At 40.7% G+C, this 13,841-nt stretch overlaps 1 protein-coding gene across 1 annotated transcript; it reads left to right on the forward strand.

The window, feature by feature from the left end:
* The first annotated feature begins 1,305 nt into the window (after nt 1-1,305).
* Nucleotides 1,306-12,631, forward strand: KLHL31 (kelch like family member 31). The gene is made up of 3 exons (XM_015859249.2): nt 1,306-1,566; nt 3,734-4,940; nt 6,256-12,631. The coding sequence occupies exons 2-3, from the start codon at nt 3,766-3,768 to the stop codon at nt 6,986-6,988; spliced, it is 1,908 nt and encodes a 635-aa protein (XP_015714735.1). The 5' UTR covers nt 1,306-1,566; nt 3,734-3,765; the 3' UTR covers nt 6,989-12,631.
* The last annotated feature ends 1,210 nt before the right edge of the window (nt 12,632-13,841 follow it).

The raw sequence follows: 13,841 nt of genomic DNA on the forward strand, positions 1-13,841 counted from the left end.
GGGCCGGTTCCTCCCCGCCCCGCTCTCGCCCTCCCGTCCCGAGGCGGGGCCGCAGTGGGTGTGGCAGTTTAGCAGAGGGTTGTTAGAGTTGGGTGCTATGGTTTGGCTGTGCTTGGACTTCACAGAATCACAGAATTGTAGGGGTTGGAAGGGACCTCTAGAGATCATCGAGTCCAACCCCCCTGCCAAAGCAGGTTCCCTACACCACGTCACACAGCTCGGCGAGGTCTTTTCCGACCTGGGTAATTCTATGATTCTTTTCTCTGGAGAATAATTGTCCTCGTTATCAGATAAGCTCACCGAAACATATCAGATAAAGAAATTCTTCCTCTGAGAAATGTTGGCTTTTCAGAAGTTCTTTAATTATAAAAGTCGATGTAAGTCTGGGTGCGAGCTGTTAGAGCTGCTCTGACAGCATCCCACTCCCACCTCTGTTTTTTGTCTCATCACTTTTGGTAACCACACTGTTCCCTTTAAACAGCGATATCCTGTTGTTTAAAGGGCTGTTTGGCAGCAGTTGCTGTAAAAGCCCATCTGAGTCAGAGGCTAATCTAAGAAATCTACCAGATGAAGTATTACATGAAGAAAGTCTGGCCAGAAGAAAGTCTTCTCTTTCTGTGACATTCACACTCCCGATGCCTTTCCCTTCCCATGCAGTCACTTGCACATTTTCTCTGTCTTCACTCTTCTCTGCATCTCCCATGGTATGGAATTCCTTTGGGATGTAGAGACCTGGCTTTAAACTAAATGGAGGTAAAGGTAAAATATTACAGTGTGTTTTCCAACCCACAAATAGGGTTCAAATGGGTTTCAAAGGATTCCAAGTTCAAACCTCTGTGCAAATGTATCAGGAGATGTGAGCCAGTATCCTTGAAAGCCGAGGCAAGTTTTATGGGAGCATCGACCTAACTGATAAATAGGACATGACTGTGAATCCCCCATCAGTCCATTTCCTTCCCTTTGCCCAGAGGTCAGCAGCTCAGTATAATAAAAAACAGAACTGAAGTGCCAGCTTCTTTGTGGTGTTTCCCGCTGGTTGTTTTACATACGTGCTCCACAGAGCACACTGGCTTTTGCACAGCCCACCCTCAGATGTCACCATCACCAGGCAGTGCTGAGGGAGCCCAGGCACACAAAGCTGGGGAATCTGATGGTCACCCTACGCTTACCTGGCACAAGCATTACCCGGTGTGGATATACCATCTTCACCTTCCCCCCCTGCCTTGTACATGTCAGTTGTCCGCATTTGCCCCCCTGGTTTCTGAAGGCTGGGCAGACTGGGGAAACTTAATGCCTGTGTCTGGGCAGAGGCAGGGAGCGAGGCACCGAGAGGAGGGGTCATTTTAAAGAGCACCCGAGCTCAAGCTGCGGTCTCTTTTGCTCACTGTGACAGCAAAGGGTCGCAGTAGAAACCACAAGCTGGGACTTACCAGGTGGCCTCTGATCTTCTTCTCTTCTTTTTACCACCTTTCCTCTCTTTTGTCTTCTCATTTTTTTTTTCCTAGGAAGAGACAATTTCACTGGCAGCTTCTTGGACAGCTCTGAGACAACATATTGCTGAGGAGGGTAAGGGGTTTTTAACTCCTCACGTTGATGGTGTTTAGGAGATAGCATATTAAAGGGGGGAAGGTCGTGTGTTTGAGTGTGTTGTTTGGGGACCGTCAGTGTCCTTTGGCGTGAGTTGTTAAACTAAAGTAAATCAAGTGAAAGCAAACAGCTATAGGAAAGAAAATTATCCAGGGCTTTCAAAGCTCAGCAACATGGACTTGTAACAGGATTGTTTGATTTGATTCACTGGTTCTGAATTTCCTGTTGCTAATGTGTTTCTGCACTGAACTGGCTAGTGCAATTTTTGCTGATGGAAAAGTAATTTTCAGGAGAAAAAACTTTGCAGAGTGAACCTTTCTTAACAAATTAAACACGTGCTTTGAATATTCAGTAAGCTCTACAAGGACAGAATGAAGCAATAAGTATTAAGTGATGTATTTATTAAAACGTTCAAGTTATGGGCCTCTAAAAATGTGTAGAACTACAGATCTGTCTGCCAAAATAATACATTGCCTTCCAGCAATAGATTTGCGGCTACTAATACGCCCAGAGACACCCATTAGTTCTGTTTTGCTTCTGTTCTATGTCAACAATTATACATTGCAGGACAGACAGCAAAGTTTTATTGCAAAAAGTTGCATTCGACAACCAAGTAGACTGAAGCACCAGATGCACCTCTGATTGAACCTGTCTTAAAATGGCAAGCTGCTGGGAGCTTGCTATTCTTGGAGGTGACTCTGATAGCTCTCAACAGATGCAGCTCCTGGAATGCAGCCGGAGGGGGGGAGGCGGGGAGCAGCTGACCCCCGTGCTGGCACCCAGACATTTGGGGACTGCAGCTTACGTCAGCATGCGCTGACACTGACACTTCCAGCACACATGGCCTTCTCCCTCTCCTGCTCTGCACACAGTCGTCACCCAGCAGAAGAAGAAAAAAATTCCTGGTACTCACAGGCAGCAACCATTCCTTTCTATAATTAAAGTACCGTTTTATTATGTGCTGCTCACTTAAGGGAAAATCGGTGTGCTGAGACTTCAGATTGAAATGTGATCAAACTGCTTTTAAGTTGATCTGAATGTTTTATCCTGAGTTAGCGCTTCTTTGTGTTCTGTCTGCTGTGAGCGCAAAGGTCACAAAGAAAATCAGCTTCAGAGAGTTTTTTTTAAATCAATGGCTGTATCAAAGATAAATGTTATACCTGCGTATATTGGAATGCCGTTCTCAGCAATTCTGGTTTAACTCTGTTATTGAAGATCAGTACTTTCCTTTAATATGTATTTGCATACATGGATGTATATTTAGTTTGCTCTTTTGAGAACTGCTTAAGAGCTGCGTCACTTTGTGTTTGACAAAAACCAGGCTCTGCACTGGGAAGAGAAGAGCTGGGACTTGTCCAGAGTTGATAAGTGTGATTCAAATTCAAAAGATGTATGACTTTCTTCAGATCAAACTTAGACAGCATCTCTTCTCCCTCAGTCTCCTGAAAATCCTAAGAGTAACATCAGAACCATTTCAAATTACAGCCAACAAAAAGCAGGGAGAGGGTCTATGAGTAGAAGACATTTGCAAATCTGACAGAGGAAATAGAATATCATCAGTCTCATGAATGATAAAAAAGTTGAAGCAATTTGGAATAGATTTTAAACCTAAAATCAACATAAGATCGTACCTGGAATTCTCTTTCTCATCTTTTAAGCTACTATCTCCTCAAGAATTTCCCCCGCTCTTAGTAATTCCTGGTTACACTCTGAATTCACCTGTAAATCTGGATTAGTCATGGAGTGAGGATGAACAGAAGTAGGGGCCCATATTTTTCTTATACTTCGGATCTAGAACCTAGCTCATTTCAGAATTGCACACTCAGTTAATGCTTCTTTGGAAGAGAATTTAACTCTTTGAATGTGTTGACAATAATTGCTATTTTCATCTCACTATTAAAAGAAAAGGAACAGTGGAATTGCTTGTAGATGTATTCTTCATAACTTGAGCATCTGTTGTTACAAATAAGCAGCTACGTTGTCATCAAGGAAAGTATAGCAGACTATAGAGGGGTAGACTATCCTGTGTATTTTGGTTTTGTGGCCTTTATATGTACCAACAAAGGATAAATTTGTTGCATAATCACTCAGGTGTTAAATTTCACAACTGCAGTGTGGCCTCTAAACATTTTCAATTTATTTTTAGCGAGCTCTTGGCTGTAATATTTCATTGCAGTCATGGCACCCAAGAAGAAGAATGTGAAGAAGAACAAAGCAGCAGATATCAATGAAATGACTATCATTGTGGAAGATGGCCCCCTCAGTAAACTAAATGGCTTGAATGGACTCTTAGATGGAGGGAATGGCTTCACCTGCGTCTCATCTGAAGTTTCTGACTCGTCATACAGCCCAAATCTCTTGGAAGGTCTAAGCAGAATGAGACTAGAAAATTTTCTTTGTGACTTGACCATCAGTACCAAAACCAAATCTTTCAGCGTTCATAAGGTGGTGATGGCTTCAATCAGTGACTACTTTCACAACATCTTAAAGAAAGATCCATCCACTCAAAGAGTAGACCTCAATGATGTATCCCCATTGGGTCTAGCTACTGTTATCACCTATGCTTACACTGGAAAGCTCACTCTCTCTCTTTATACCATAGGTAGTATTATTTCCACAGCAGTTTATCTTCAGATTCACACCCTCGTAAAGATGTGCTGTGATTTTCTAGCACGAGAAATCAGTGTTGAGAATTGTATGTACATTGCTAATATTGCAGAAACGTACGGACTAAAAACAACCAAGGAAGCTGCACACAAATTTATTAGAGACAACTTCATTGAATTTTCAGAAACAGATCAGTTCTTAAAACTCACTTTTGATCAGATCAATGAACTTCTTGCAGATGATGACTTGCAGTTGCCTTCTGAAATTGTTGCATTCCAGATTGCAATAAAATGGCTGGAATTTGACCAAAAAAGAGTAAAGTTTGCTGCTGATCTCTTAGGTAACATTCGTTTTGGTACTATCTCAGCTCAAGACCTCGTCAATTATGTCCAAACTGTTCCGAGAATGATGCAAGATGCAGATTGCCATAAGCTGCTGGTAGATGCCATGAACTATCATTTGCTTCCCTATCATCAGAATACACTTCAGTCTAGAAGAACAAGGATTCGTGGAGGCTTCAGAGTGCTAGTTACTGTTGGGGGACGCCCTGCTCTAACAGAAAAGTCTCTTAGCAGAGACATCTTATACAGAGATCCTGAAAATGGATGGAAGAAGCTTAGTGAAATGCCCGCTAAAAGTTTTAACCAGTGTGTGACGGTGATGGATGGATTTCTCTACGTGGCCGGTGGGGAAGACCAGAATGATGCCAGGAACCAAGCCAAGCATGCAGTTAGCAATTTCTGCAGGTAACTCGTTATTTGTTGGTTTGTTTTTCATAATACTTATTTACTCCACACAGTGCAGGGAGATAGGCCAAGCTGAATTGTGACATGCAATGTGATCAGATCAGACACAAAGAAGGACAGGTTGGAGGAGCTATAAATGCTGTTCTTTACTGAATTTTTAATGAACAGAAAAGTGCGACTGAAATATGCAATGACTTCACCATGATGCACAATGAGAAGAGAGGAAGTGAAGGAAATTAATAAGAGAAGTTCTAAAGTAGCACTAAAATGCATTAAATCAGATAAGACTTTAAATTTCAAGAGCTGATGACGCCTCACAGAAAACTCTAAAAAATACTCTGATATATCATGATTCTGACTTTCTATGCACTACCCATCATACCCATCATATTTTTAACACCTCTTATGCTGCATTTCATATCCTTTTGCTTTTGATTTATGAAGAGCTTAGAATCAATGAGGGCTGAATGTCTCTCGTACGAGACACTCCAAACAATACCCTGCTTACACTTCTTACCTGTAGTTATCCAAGAACTGCACTTTTCATGTGATAGCAAATACTATCACTTGTGCATAACCGAACATGTAGTAGTCAGATGAATGGTGATGGTTTTTAAATAGCTCAGCCTAAAAGCTAGTGGCACATAGTAGCCTGAAGTAGGAGTTGGAAAAACTCACCTTCTATGTATTAACAGACTATGGAAATGCAATATTAACATGCAGCCCAACAATGCTTCCTTTTCTACTCCCACAAAAGAACGTTCAGATTACTTCTCCCAAAAAGGTCCACGAACATATAAAATTAATGAGAAAGGGAAGTTATCTGGATCATTTCTATTGTGTAACAGATGTCCAAGCTTCTGCCTCTGAGCTATGTATCAAATTCTACCATGTCGTGTGCTTCGTGCATACCTGGGTTGTGTGGAGGAGGTGGTGGAGTCCTTGTGTTCTGCTCAGTGTTCCAATCCCTCTTCTGAAATTAACCTTGGCAATGCTAATTAACATCAATATGTCCATGGACTTGCTTTCAGAGCTACCAATAATGGTATATAACAACTAACAATTACTGTTTGCTCTCCCATAGTCTTTTTCTCATTCACTGGTCCACTCAGCATGCAACAGGAAAAACGTATGGGTCTACTAATGTACCTTACAAAATTCCTTACCCTAAGGACTTCTACTGGGCTAAATAAATAGCTAAACACAGTATTGATTTAGCATTCCTCAACCCCAGCAGTAGTGGGACAGATATAGGACTGTGGAATTTACCAGAGCTGCATGTGAGATGGTCACCCTCTGTTTTTAACGCTTGTAGATATGATCCTCGTTTCAACACCTGGATTCACCTGGCAAATATGAATCAGAAGCGTACGCACTTCAGCCTGAATGTATTCAATGGCCTCCTTTTTGCAGTGGGTGGTCGCAACTTGGAGGGTTGCCTCTCCTCGATGGAGTGCTACGTGCCTGCAACTAATCAGTGGCAGATGAAGGCACCCCTGGAGGTGCCCAGGTGCTGCCATGCCAGTGCTGTGGTGGATGGTAGGATCCTGGTCACGGGAGGTTACATTAATAATGCTTACTCTCGTTCGGTGTGCGCGTATGACCCCAGCAATGATAGCTGGCAGGATAAGTCCAGTCTTAGCACCCCACGAGGGTGGCACTGTGCCGTGTCCCTGCTGGAGAGAGTCTATGTCATGGGTGGGTCTCAGCTAGGGGGGAGAGGGGAAAGGGTCGACGTTCTCCCTGTGGAGTGTTACAGCCCTTACACAGGGCAGTGGAGTTATGTGGCACCCCTTCAAACAGGAGTTAGCACAGCTGGTGCTTCAATGCTGGATGGGAAAATTTACTTAGTGGGGGGCTGGAATGAGATAGAGAAAAAATATAAGAAGTGCATTCAGTGCTATAACCCAGATCTCAATGAGTGGACGGACGAAGACGAGCTGCCTGAAGCCACCGTTGGAGTATCCTGTTGCACTATATCCATGCCCAACACCAAGACAAGGGAGTCTAGAGCAAGCTCAGTCTCTTCTGTACCAGTCAGTATTTAAATATTGGTCAAACCAGCAACCAGTACAAATGTTTACCAGCATAGCAGTATAATTAACCCTTTAAGTAGCATTTATGAGCTTTTATGGAAAAAAAAAAAAACACAATTGGATTTGCAACAGTATTAACATTGCAAATTTGCCAGTTTTCATGACCTCTAGACGTGCGATGTGAAACAACCTATTAGGGAAAAGATGGATTTTCTTAGCAGGAAGAGAGTTAAGCCATAACTGCACAGGGAATTTCATTCTGTTCCTAATTTTGCCATTGACTCACTGTGTTATCTGTGGCAAATCATTTACTTTCTTTGCGCCTTGGTTTCCTTATCTGTAAAATAGAGACAAATTTGCTTCAGAAGATTGTTGTGAGGCTTTTTTAATACTGAATTTATAATGCTTTCTGAACTCAAAATGAAAGTCAAATATTGGTAGGAATAAATCTCAGCAGAAATTAGAAGTGTGCCATGCCAACATAAAATCGGTCAGTTCTGTTATTTTTTACGCTTTCTATATTTTGAGAAACAAAAAAAAAAAAAAGAGAGAGAGAGAAAAATAAAAGAAAAAAAAAAAAGAAAGAAAGTGAAAAAAAAACAAAAAAAAAACCCTCTGCATATATAGCATGTGCATACTTTACTTTTTGGAGCAGTGATATTCACAGAACATTTTTCAAACCTTTTTCTCCTTCAAAAGCTAGTAAGAGATCCCTGTCTTCTGCAAGAGGGCCTTTAATTCTCTTATCTGATGCTGTGACATGGCTTTCAAGACCAGAATCCAGAAAATAGATAAGTTTCTGTAAGCATTATGTCCAGCCCCGAGGTCTTCCTTGGGTGCTGTGTTGCTTTCCTGGCCTCCATGTGTACACCTTGGAGTAGACAATCACTTCCTTCTCACCTCATGCCAGGGAGACTCTCCTGTTGCTCCAGATGGAAGACATGAAGGCCATCCAGTGCGTCTCCTCCTGCCCCTACTCTACCCTACCTTTGTAGAAATGTACCTCTGGGTTGTCTTCTCTTCTGAGCAGGCTCATGCCCATGCCAGAAGCCTGGAGGTGCCACAACAGGAGGCTCCGAGGGCTGAATAATATCTCAGGGTGAAGAAAGAGCATCTCTCCTACTCTGTATTGTTCTGAAACAGAAAAATTCCCTGTGAGGTGATGAGCAAAGATTAAACGAAGACTGCAGGATCTGCTTTTAAGCATAGGATACATGTGTGGAAAGCCATGAATCATGGGAAACTGGATGAAATCAGAGACTTAACAGCAACAAAGAGAGATCTTACCACTTCTCTTGCCAGGTATAGGCACAACATCACACAAGTTAACATTTTTTTTGACCTACCATTAAGTATCTCCTTTTAAATTCTTTCCTAGAGCCCTATTGATGTTTTGAGGAGCTCTTAGTCACATTTCCCAAAGGCGAGACTAGTGCTGTGCTTGTTGAAGCCTGTGGAGTTTCACCAGTGAGTGAAAGTCTCTGCTTAACTCAGATTAATTTCCAAGAACTCTTTTTTCCTAATCTGAGCAGACAGTGGAGGAATTAAGTGTGATACCTAATCCTATTCATGTAGTCAAAGGATATACAGCCCACAAAGTCCCCAGAGGATTTGATTCCGAAGGACTGCTGTCAGTATAATATGTCTACATCCTTCTGTTTGAGAAGGAAAGAAGCAAAACTAGATAATAAAATGATTTAGTATAACTAAAAGGGCAACAATTCACTTAACAGATACAATAGTTTAACTCATTTGCAAAAGGGAAATGCTGTAAAATTGCCTGTATGTACAGACTTTGCTGAGACAAGCATTTAAAGGACTCTCCTACTCAGTACTTTGTCGCTTTGTTACAACTCCATCCCGAGCATGACATGGCTCGTTAGAGATGAAGGAATTCACGCTGTCCTTTGAGATTACACTGAATAGTACTCAGCCCAATTTTCCAGTTCTAACTCAGAATTCACATCTGCACCCTGACTGCAGAAATTTAAATCCCAAATTCAATTTCTGAGTACTGCGTGCTATTAGAATACACCGCATTGCAGTGACCTGTGATCAGAGCACCACGCAGTTTGTTTGGGTTAATTTGATTTGCATATCGTTATCCTTTACCTTGTCTAATCCAAATGAGCAATAATTCAAAGCCAGGCACAGAACAAAACATGGAATTGTGTAACAGAGCAGGATCACTGTGTTTTAAATGCAAAAACACTGTTCCTGCCTATTCCAGGCAAAAACATTCTCATGGGTGAGAGCAGCATTTCTCCTTTCTCAAAGTCGTGATCATGTGTTCCATATGAAAATATTTAAGATGCTCTTTGAAAAATCCTTCTGCTCCAATAATTTTTGCCAAATTATACTACAACTGTAGTTGCTTATCTACCCAGGTCAATGAAGAAGCAGATGCACTTAGATCTGTATACATATGCTAGTTATTTAGTGCTTCTAGGGTACCCATTAAGAAGCTGTTTAAGAATTGAATAAATAATCAGATAAATATGGGGTAAAATTCTGTCATGCAAGTATCTCTTTTTTCCCTTTAGGAATTCAGGTCCCAAACGATATTAGTAGTCAGATGTTGCTGCATGCTTTCCTCTTTCATGAATCAACACTTTCTGTACTTCAACACCAATCTTCTGCTTTTGGATATACATTTATTTGTGAATGATGGGCTAAGTGCAATGAAACTACTCTCGTACTACTTAAAGGGTTAAAAACACTGGGGGCCAAATCCTTTTCATCTTACTCACACACACACACACACACACACACACAAAAAGTTCCATTGACTTCACTGGGACTATTGAATAAGATGTCTAGGATTTAAAACTCTTTGGCCAAATTCTGGCAGATCAATACATATAGATGCCTGCAAAACTGTCTTACCCAGAGGGAAGATTGACCTCTCAGCCCTCACCGCCCTTGGCCACAGCAAGTTTATAAGGAAGTGTCCTAGGACAGGAGTCAAGCACCGCCAGCCATGTGTTTCTTCCATTGCACAAACTAGGTACATACTGTAGGCAAAAAATCTTAGGTAGGTCAATAAAAGACATTGATGTCATTATGGCACTTCAGTGTGGCTTTGTATTTTCATTATTATTTTCTGTAGACATCTGTTTAGGCTTCAACTGCACATTGAGCCAGGATTTGGCCCTTAATATGTGACAATATCAGCTGAACTTAATATTTTTCTGATCATACCGACGTACTGAGCTAATTGTGACATTTATATGTACAATCTCATTCTGTTAGAACTGTAAAAAGTGGTTTGTATGTTACGTGTTATGGGACAGTGTTCTTTCATTGTTCGGTACCATATTTTCAATCTCTAAATACTGGATAAGAAAATCTCAGTTGAACTTGAAATATTGTTTATCCCAAAAAGAAAACTTTAAATGCAGTTTAGGAAGTATCATATACAGTGATATTAAGTACAGTGTAATTTCCAACTGTATAAGACACGGGTTGCTAAAACACTGCAAGGATCTTCTTTAATGCAATAGTAATATTTAAAGAAATAATAATGTTGTCTTCAAAATTCCTTATGCCCACATCGTCTACAACATCCATCCTTCCAAGGAAATGAAATCTGAAAATGATCTCTCTTCAGTCTGTGAGTTAAACAGTTTGATAACATTTAGTTTTCTTGTTTAATAATGCTTGTATAGGTGCATGGGAGTGTGTGTTGTAAGGTTGTGAGTGAGGAGCTTAATGTTGGAAAGTGATGCTGAAAGGGAGATTTTGTGCATAGTTCTTAACTACGATGAGACCATGACCATTCCTGAAGTTAACCTGTAAGATCATCTATGGATGAGTCAGGAGTCCGCTAAACTAAAGTGCCAACTTCTCGCTGATCAGAGAGGGGAGCAGTCAAAATTAGCATCAACCAAAACTACGAGGTGTTAAAAAGTGTTGTGTGGTGAGATATTAAATGGCAGTTCTTGCAGGAAAAAGTACGTGATTAATTAAATGACTGATGACCATCCTTTATATTATCCTTAAGCCTAGATTCACTGATTGTACAGCTTTAACTCTTTCAAAACCAATGGTGGGGTTAGGGGGACTTTTTCCCAAGTAAAAAAAATAAGTTTCTAGCTGCAAAAACAGCAGTCAAAAATATAGTTCTATGAGCACATATCCCATTTTGAATACAGTGGGGCCTCTCTGATATACATATATACACACTATATATGTTATATACAGTCTCATGCATTAATGTTTGGAAAAGTAAATCACAAGAACTAAATGCATGAGTACATAAGAATTAATATATGATGTTGTAGTAGGCGTTAGCTACAAGCTACAACAATATGATAAAGGCCAACATGGAGGTATCAGATCAGTGTTCAGTATTACCATTCAAGTACCTACATTTACCACAGATACACATGAATTTTTTACAGACTAGATTTCCCCAGTGAAATCCTGTGTAGGCTTTGAGGTTTTCTGTGCAACACACAGGACTGGAGATGCAAGAAGATCCAGACAGTGGAAAGCAGAAGATGGAGCCCCTTAGCACAGTCAGGAGATAAAGATTTTGATGTCATTTCTCAAGGATGAAATTGGCCAATGCTTCTTATGAAAACCAAGTCCCAGTTTTCTATTGTATTTTCCATTCTCAGTTGAATAGCATTTTCAACTCACTGTAAGCTGGGTTTATCCAAGCCAGGAAATCTTTTTGAAGCTCTGAATCTACCTGCTTAGAGAATGCGGTTGAAGCCTATAGTCCTTCAACAGCCTCCTGACATTTTTATAATGAATCTTCTCATCCTTTTGTCAAAGATCTGCTTTATGTAAGTAATGAACAATACTTTCATGAACAGATTCATACTCTGATTCTTCCATGCAAGAGGAGAATCTCATCCCTTTCTATTTTCTATATTTTTTTTGTCCTTTATTGAGTGATTCTCTCACAGGCAGCCAAAGCAGATGCTTATTGTGCAAAGATGCATACAGTTCATAAAAGCTCATCTGGTAAATTCATAAAATCTCTTTGCTGGTGGCTGTAGTAAAGAAAAGGTCATATTCTGAAATGCCTGTTGGATAAATAGGGGTGAACAATGAGTCGCAGGGGCTCATGTTTAGAACGTGGCACTGCTATGAGATCTATTCCAAATAGATCCCTAAAAGACATAGGAAAATACACACAATTCTGTATAGCTTGAGTGAGAGGTTCAGATAACATCAGATGAGTTTTGCCATGCACAATACTACCGTGTTCATTGGTTTCTCAATGGAAAATTAAATTTTCAGTAAAAATATGGACAGTAAACTTAACAAGGAATACATCATAGGTATCAGTTGGTAAGAATGGGAGCACACGCATTTAGTTATACTGGGTGTTACACTGGCTGCTGCCTTGGCAGTTTTGTTGTCAACAAGTTGAAAAGATTATTTGTGTAAAGCATTTTCCTGGCTTATAAGTGTTAGACATACTGCTATACAAGTAGGTTTTCTAATTATACACTGTAAGGATGAACTGTGATAACACATGGGAACATATTTCAACAGAAAAATCTATACATGTAATGTGAGAATGTTACTACTTAAAAATCAAACTCTGTGGTGCAGCAGTTGTTAAGTGGAATAAAACAGCATGTCAGTATTTTTCATTGTATGCTTCAAATAAAACTGTTGACATATCATAGAACAAAATATTTTTGCTGTCAAGTCCATTTGTATCTTTGGGACCGGCTATCTATCAGGCTAACCCTTGGCTGCTGTTTAGATGTCCTTTGTATTCTGAGCCCCATGCTGATCACCTCTCCTGTACCAGCTAATTGGCATGTTCGTTGTACGCAGGCTGTCAAACAACTGTCATGGTGAGCTACACAGGATGATGCTGGTATCCTATCTTTTTCATTTCTTTCACAAGGAAAAAAACCTTTCTTTTTAACTAAGTCACTTTTCATCATCCAAATGCCTAACAAGAAAAGATAACAGAGTAGATGTGTCATGAGCAATCTGACATATTTTCCTTTTCACTGTATGAGTAACACTGTAGGAAATAAAAGCATCTAAGTTTTGAGGGGAAAAAAATTAGTCACAATTCTAAAAGGCAGTTAAGTTTCACCTTCTGAGAGGTTCTGATGTATTAAAAAGTGTTCCCTGAGTTTTGACAGCAAGAGCTTTCTTCAAAGCATGATTTGCCACTCTGTGGATGCCCAAGACAGCTTGATGAGACTGCTGAACAAGAACGTGACCTGCATGCAATTTGGGGCATCACAATTTAAGAAGAACATAATCTGTTAGAGTGTGTCCAAAGGAGGGCTACAAAGATGGTGGGTCTGGAGGGCAAGATGTATGAGGAGCAGCTGAGGTCCCTTGGTGTGCTCAGCCCAGAGCAGAGATAAGAGGAGGCCGCGTAATAGCTGCAGCTCCTCACAGGGAGCTGAGGGGCAGCGCTGAGCTCTGCTCTGTGACAGCGACAGGGCCCGAGGGATTTTGGGTGATCCCATATGGATCCAGGTGTTGGATATTTGCATGAATATAGGCATTTTGCGTCTTGGCATAAGGAAATTGCTTTTTCATAAGCTATAGAAAGAGACTTAATATAGGATATGTTATTCACCTACTAATAGCAGAGCTTCACCATTTGTTTGTAATGAAACATAACCGAGATCACAGTGGCCTGAGAGGGATTATGACCTGCTCCTGGTGTGCAGAATGGGAAGAGAAAGTCTCTCCCATGCCAGCTTGTCAAAGCTCATAACACATCCCACCTCTCAGTGGGAATAAGGCTGGTGTGGAATTGTTGTGCCCAAGCCCTAAAATGTGCTACTGCCATGTCTCACCTCTAGATGAGTTCTTCCTGAAGCCAAATGGGGGATCAAGGAAGAAATGTTAAATTTCCAGCTCTACATCA

The sequence above is a fragment of the Coturnix japonica genome, chromosome 3, assembly GCF_001577835.2.
Source record: "Coturnix japonica isolate 7356 chromosome 3, Coturnix japonica 2.1, whole genome shotgun sequence".
NCBI classification, from domain to species: Eukaryota; Metazoa; Chordata; class Aves; order Galliformes; family Phasianidae; genus Coturnix; species Coturnix japonica.